Source organism: Brassica napus, chromosome C3 (assembly GCF_020379485.1).
Source record: "Brassica napus cultivar Da-Ae chromosome C3, Da-Ae, whole genome shotgun sequence".
In the NCBI taxonomy this organism is placed as follows: domain Eukaryota; kingdom Viridiplantae; phylum Streptophyta; class Magnoliopsida; order Brassicales; family Brassicaceae; genus Brassica; species Brassica napus.
This window is the reverse complement of record NC_063446.1, coordinates 29933182-29940473: the sequence shown is the minus strand read 5'-3', so window position 1 is coordinate 29940473 and position 7292 is coordinate 29933182. Positions and strand designations below refer to the sequence as shown.

The following is a 7292-nucleotide window of genomic DNA, read 5'->3' as shown; positions in this document are numbered from 1 at the left end:
CTGTTGATGAGGAACAGTGAATTGAGACCTCCTGGATCAACCCCATTACGTGAGGCACATGCGGCCGTAGAGGCTAAGAAAGAATCGAATCATGTTCAGATTGATAGCCAACACGGCCGTGGTCGTGGAAAATGGCATGGACATGGTCGAGGCCTAAAATCCTTTGGTTGAGGCCGAGGCAACTCATATGGCCGTGGCCAAGGAAACTCCTATGGAGGCTGAGGACATGGCCGAGGCCGTGGTACTTCTTTTAAGCCAAAAAACTCGACCAAATCTGTGTGCCATAGATGTGTTATGGGTAATCATTGGGCTAAGACATGTAGGGCTCCTAAACATCTCGTTGACCTCTACCAAGAGAGTTTGAAAGGGAAGAATCCTCAAGCTCATATGACTTATCAAGATGGTGAAGAAGATTTCAATCATGAACAAGACGATCTCATGGAGTATGAAACGTCTGATTGTTTAAAAGATCAAAGTTGATTTCGGCCATCTATGTTTTTGTGTTCTTTGCTTTGTTTTTTCTATGTTTTGATTGCTTTGAACTTGTTTTCTTATTTAAAGATTAATGAATGAAAGTTTTTGATATAAAAGTATTGATTATGAGTTCACGTCCCAAGCGTTTAATGATTACTGTATGTCTATGGGGGTAAGTGTGGAACACTCCATGGCACATGTACATACACAGAACGGCTTGGCCGAATCATTCATAAAACGAATTCAGCTAATAGCTAGACCATTGCTTATGAGGTCTAAGCTTCTGGCCACAGCTTGGGGACACGCGGTCTTGCACGCGGCCGAACTGATTCGTATAAGACCGTCTAGTGAACATAGATATTTCCCATCACAATTGCTTACGGGTCATGAGCTAGACATATCTCATCTTAAGACATTTGGTTGTGCCGTTTATGATCCATTGCTCCACCACAGAGAACAACGATGAGACCTCAAAGGAAGATGGGGATATATGTTGGATTTGATTCTCCCACGATTATAAAATACGTTGAGCCAACAACGGGTGATTTATTTAAGGCCAGGTATGCGGATTGTCACTTTGATGAATCCGAACATCCAACATTAGGGGGAGATAGCAATAAGTTGGTAAAATAAATTACATGGAATCAAACATCCTTATCTTGGCAAGATCCTCGGACTCAGGAATGTGATTTAGAAGTCCAAAAGATTATACATTTATAAAAGCTAGCTAATCAATTGCCAGATTCTTTTGCTGACCCGAAAAGAGTGACTAAGTCATATATACCAGCTGTTAATGCACCAATAAGAATTGATGTTCAAGAGGGACACAATCAAGTTGCTACAGAGTCTAGACAACGTTTGAAACGTGGTAGACCAATAGGTTCCAACGATAAGAACCCTCGGAAAACTAAGAAAGGTGCAGAGAATGAAATCGAGATTGTTGAAACCCTAGACACGACCGCGGCCGTTCCTAAATCCCGGGACTTAGCCGCGGCCGATCCCAAAACCCTAATAGCGATCGCGGCCGATCATAAACTCTTAGATGCGGTCGGCCCTGATGTATCTAATACTGATTCCTGGGACGCCAAGATTCAAGGTACTGAAGGCCCTGATAATAATGAGATCTCAATAAATTATGTCTTGTCTGAGATACAATGGAACAGAAAGAATGTAGACATTGATGATATATTTGCATACAAGGTAGCACTTGAACTTATGGATTTGAATGAGGATCATGAACCCACGTCTATTTATGAGTGCACTCAATGATCAGATTGGATCAAATGGAAATAAGCTATAAACGTGGAGTTAAACTCTTTAAAGAAGAGAGATGTCTTTGGACCAATAGTCCGGACTCCTTATGATGTTAAACCAGTCGGCTATAAGTGGGTCTTTGTGAGAAAAATAAATAAACACGGCGAGGTCGTTAGATATAAAGCACGGCTTGTTGCACAAGGATTCTCACAGAGACCAGGAATCGATTATGAGGAAACATATTCCCTTGTGGTGGATGCTACTACTTTTAGATTCTTAATAAGTCTGGTCATAAGAGAAAAATTAGACTTGCGGTTAATGGATGTAGTAACTGCATACTTATATGGTCCACTGGATAATAAAATTTATATGAAAGTCCCAGAGGGTATTGAATTGAAAAACAAAGAGAGTTCTCGAGAACAGTATTGTATAAAGTTGAATAAGTCACTTTATGGATTGAAACAATCAGGTCGTATGTGGTACAATAGGCTAAGTGAGTACCTAGAGAGAGAAGGATACAAGAATGATCCGATCAGTCCTTGTATTTTTATAAAGAAATTCGGCCAGGGCTTTGTGATTATAGCAGTGTATGTTGATGATTTAAATATCCTAGGAACCTCTGGAGAAATCTTCCAAACAGTTGAATATCTTAAGAAAGAATTCAAGATGAAAGATCTTGGAAAAACAAAGTTTTGCTTGGGATTACAACTTGAGTACATTAAAGATGGAATCCTTGTGCATCAAATGGCATATCCAGAAAAAGTACTCAAGAGATTAAATATGGCCGAGTCTCACCCATTGTCTAGCCCCATGGTCGTTGGGTCTCTAGGCTTGGACACTGATCTGTTCCGTCCTAAGATGGACGATGGAGATGTCCTAGGTCCCGAAGTGTCATATCTCAGTGCCATAGGAGCTTTGATGTATCTGGCGAGTCACACACGACCAGATATATGCTTTGCCGTGAACCTATTATCTAGGTTTAGCTCTTATCCAACCCAAAGGCACTGGGACGGGATTAAACATGTTCTTCGTTACCTGCAAGGAACGAAAGACTTGAGTTTATTTTACACTAACCATAACAAAGAAGGGTTAGTTGGCTTTGCTGATGCAGGTTATCTCTCAGATCCTCACAATGCTCGATCACAGACCGGCTACGTCTTTACTCATGGTGGTACGGCCATATCATGGCGTTCCATGAAACAGACGATCGCGGCCACTTCATCAAACCATTCGGAGATCTTGGCTATTCACGAGGCCAGCCGCGAGTCTGTATGGTTACGGTCCATGACCAACCACATCCGAGTCGATTGTGGGATGACCGAAGGCAAGGACGCACCAACGATCATGTATGAGGACAATGCAGCTTGCATTGCTCAGCTCAAGGACGGCTACATCAAAGGAGACCGGACGAAGCACATACTGCCTAAGTTCTTCTTCACGCACGAGCTTCAGAAAGTCGGCGAGGTCCAAGTCGTCCAAGTGCGTTCCAGTGACAACTCAGCCGACCTGTTCACCAAATCACTTCCTACCTGCACGTTCAGAAAGCTCACGCATCAGATTGGGATGCGTAGACTGAAAGACCTTCAGTGATGTTCAGAACAGGGGGAGTAATACATGTTGTACTTTTTTTCCTTCACCATGGTTTTGTCCCACTGGGTTTTCCTGGTAAGGTTTTAATGAGACAACATATAAAGCGTATTACAAACTCTGTATGGTTATGGCATCTAAGGGGGAGTGTTATAATTTATATTGTGGATGTCCATAACCGGGCCATATCTTAGAGAGAGAGTCGGCCCGTCTAGAGAGAGAGAGACAGCCGCGCCCTAGAGAGAGAGAGAGAGAGTCGGTTACTTCCTTTTCTCCTTTGGCTATTTTCCTATTTACTTTAGACTTATGATTTGTACTCTTTTCATGTTTGTATTTTCATATTCTAGTCTTTCCATTATTCTATGATGTGTAATTCCCTATATATAAAGGTTCCTTATGTTTATGAATATTACAGAAACATACAGATTCTATTCTCTAGTTTCGCAACATAATCATGCTTCTATGGGTGTTTTAAGCAACCACACTTGACTCATACCTGCATCACTTTCATCTCTTGAACCATGGAGCTAATGTGGATTGGAGATGTTTCTAGAAACTCTCTTTCACAGGGAGATCAATGCAAGAGTTGCTTGAATTCTGGTATTGCCTACACACGTAGTCTAGTGGAGATGCAAGCTATGCTGCATTAGCTAGTCAGGTTGATAATTCAGGTGCCCTCGAACTTGCTAGCTACGTCTTTAATGTGGCTGAGCTTAGCGTTGCTCCAGGTATACACATGACACAGTCTTCTTAGTTCTTACTATGGTTTGTTTCTTTGTCTGATTTTCTTGATATCTACTCAGAGTTGTCTCAGCTTTTACTAGCATCAGAATCAAGACGCATACATCTGGTGGATTCAAGAATCAAAGACTGCATAGATGGAGAACAGCTCAGAGGTGGTGCACAGAAAAAGAAGGCGTGGCTAGGCCATCAATCGAGCAAGTCCTGAGGCTGTTAAGTGAAAGCTGTGATCCATTGCATCTTGAGCTTGCAACGGCTGTTGAGGAGGATAAAGGCTGGTCACCGAGAGGTGACTTGGCTTCTTCCTCGAGGTCACATTGTAGCCGGAGTTTCCTGGTTGAGACTGGCTCTCCACCAAATGGTCTCTCTTTTCGATTCACTTCTAGAATTTTGGCACTTCGTGTCATCAAACTGTTTTCTAATTGCAATTTTGGAAGATAATAATATGTTTTCTAACAGAATCAAAATTTAACTGTAAATCTCAGGAGAAAAGCAAATTTCTAATAAGTGGTGAACATATAAATAACGCTTGTAGAAAACCCCATAACACTAGAAAGCACAAAACATAATATTATCTAACCTACCTAGCTAGACTAATGAAGGCCAGGGCACAAAACATAATATGATACTTCTACTGTGTAACCTGAGATTCTCACTTAATAAAATTTCTCTTAATCTTCTGTACAGGTATCACTATCTCCTAGTACATTATTCCCATGCAAACCGGTGTCTGGTATGATCGGTACATGTTGCTACATTCTGATTTTACCAAGGACCGGTTAGTGTCCTTCTCAGGCACTGCCTCTTGCTGCCCCACGGTTGCTTCGACGGTTCATTCACCTGCCAATTCAAAAGCACTAGTCGTGAACAACAGAACTAAGATCATTTTTGTGATGATCGTTAACTAGATGTACAATCAGAAACAAAAATGGTTGGGTGTCAGTAACTATTAGACCATTTATGGGTTTAAAATTAGGTCTTTTATGATGCTGCAGAGTCCATGGTTTGTAGATGAACTGATAAAAAAAAACTAATAAAGTCGTTGACAGTTACCTCATTCTTCTGCATCTCCATCATTTCAGCCTGCAACGGAGGGGAAGTTCAGTGTCAGAACCAAGCGGCTATATTCTGAGAAGGAGAAGCAGGAAAAGAATCATAGAAACGAAAGAAACCTGTTTTCCCTGCAATTTTTGATTCACTTTCTTGAGCTTTTCAATTTCGGCTTCCAGTTCCAAGGTATAAGCCTGCAATTAATGGATAATGAGTGCAAAAGATTCAAGACCAACATAATAGTCAAACCAAGCAAAAAGAGTTGTATATAACAGTTTGGTTAAATTAATACTCACTTGCTTCCGAGCTCTAGATCTAGCAGCTGATTCCCTGTTCTTGATCATCCTCCTTTGCCTCCTCTCGATAACCTTCTCTACACCCGTATTGCTTCTTCTTCCTCGGTTAAGCACATAAGGAACTGGTGACAAGGAATTATTCTCCGCGCTGCTTGTCCCTGGAGATGTTGCTGCAATTTTAACCCCTTCTCTTCTGAAACTAGCTAATCCATTATCATTGTTCATGGAGTTATTCACAGCCTCAGTGAAGCCCTTGTTGACCATACCCACAGGCGCAGTAAATTCTACGTTTCCTTGTTTAGGAAAAATGGTTTGAGGCAGCCCCTGGTGAGGATGCTGCTGCTGTGGATGTGACTGTTGCTGAAACTGATGTTGTGGCTGATTCAAGATCATGGAATCATTACCACCATTGAATGATAGGTTGTTATCTTCTCTTACAACGCCAGCGCGAAACATAAAGTCCTCAAGCGTCATCTCCCCTAGAGTCTGCTGCCTCCCAGGAGGTGCATTAGACTCAACATTGCTGCTACCTCCCATGTCACCATCCTTGGCGATCAGGAATTTCCAGACCTCATCAACAGTCTTCTGACTGATCGTTCTAGGCAAAGTCAACGAGCCTTGCCTCTGGAGATTCACACCGTCGTTGGGTTGCGCAACCGCTGAAGAAGTCATGGCCTGAGCTTCTTCAGCAGTCCATATGCTCTTCAGGAGCTCATCCATGTTCATCGACCCTAAATCTTTCCCCGGTCCACAGAATGTGCTCTGAAGCTCATCAAAGGTTAGGGAATAAACAGAGGACTGTCTCGCCAAGGGATTGGGAGTATCTGTTGGCTTCATCTGGTTACTTCCACCACCTCCTAAGTTATTGAAATTGATGTGAGTTCCCATATTCCTTTTGTTCACTAGTTCTTATTCTAATGATTCTTCTAGCTTCATTTTAAGAGAAATTAGAGTTAATTACAGAATGGTAAGGATCTATGAAAGAAAGAAGTTCCAAGGAGTGAGTGAGCACATGATGCATGTTCAGATAATGTGTGTGTACAGATGTAAAAGCAAAATCAATGATGGAAGATCTTCAGAAAATGTTTGCCATTAAAAAAAGAGAGACTTTTTGAAGAGAAATGAATTCATACCAGATACAGTGATTTCTCTTATCAGCACAACTATACAGATTAACTTGAACCAATTACTTGTCACAACACAATTATACAGAATCTAGAAGAAAAAGCAAATCACTTTCTGTTAAATAATCGGTCGAGTCGAAAACCCAGAAGAACAAAAACCTGTTAGCAATAAGAATCGGATCAATAAGACACTGTCTAACTACAGTTTCACTACCAAAGTTTAGTTCTTTACTACTTTCATCTAATTTAAAAACACACGTCAACAACAACAACGGAACAGATAATAAGCGGAGAGAAGACATGGCGAAGTGGGTAATCCGACAAAGACAGATCCACAGATATATATCAGAAACGGAGAAGCTTAAATATAAGGTTAAATATATTATACCTAGTTAACGGTTCAGATTTGCGACTGCGAAAACACCGGAGAAGCTTTTGGGAAGGACGACAAGTGTGCTGCTGCCGTCTCGACACGATCAGCTATTTTAAAGTTGAAAGCTTTTCTTTTTCCTTAACTATTTTTAATTATTTTACGATTGTAATTATCTGTAAAATATGGGCTTCAAGTTGAGCTTAATATGTAGTGAGAATGTTTGTATCCTTTCCCTTTGGGCTGTTGTTTTAATAAAACGAACCGTTGACAAAAAATATATCTCATGTACACCTCTATGATGTAAAAAAATTTATTTCGAATAAAACCCCTCAAATTAAGTATGTAAGTTAATAAATAATAACTCTCAAAATACTTTATTTTATATTTTTCCGA

At 40.8% G+C, this 7292-nt stretch overlaps 1 protein-coding gene across 3 annotated transcripts; it reads right to left on the bottom strand.

Annotated features, from left to right (window-relative positions):
• Window positions 1-4502: 4502 nt before the first annotated feature.
• Window positions 4503-7067, bottom strand: LOC106390804 (ABSCISIC ACID-INSENSITIVE 5-like protein 7). 3 transcript variants are annotated; one of them, XM_013831342.3, is made up of 5 exons: window positions 6915-7067; window positions 5403-6332; window positions 5229-5300; window positions 5110-5139; window positions 4503-4896 (listed from the first exon to the last, which is right to left on the bottom strand). In XM_013831342.3, the coding sequence occupies exons 2-5, from the start codon at window positions 6288-6290 to the stop codon at window positions 4822-4824; spliced, it is 1065 nt and encodes a 354-aa protein (XP_013686796.1). In that variant the 5' UTR covers window positions 6291-6332; window positions 6915-7067; the 3' UTR covers window positions 4503-4821. The 3 variants fall into 3 exon arrangements, with proteins under 3 accessions (XP_013686796.1, XP_013686797.1, XP_022555302.1); XM_013831343.3 differs by having other exon boundaries at window positions 5403-6259; window positions 6915-7066; XM_022699581.2 differs by lacking the exon at window positions 6915-7067 and having other exon boundaries at window positions 5403-6872.
• Window positions 7068-7292: the final 225 nt, after the last annotated feature.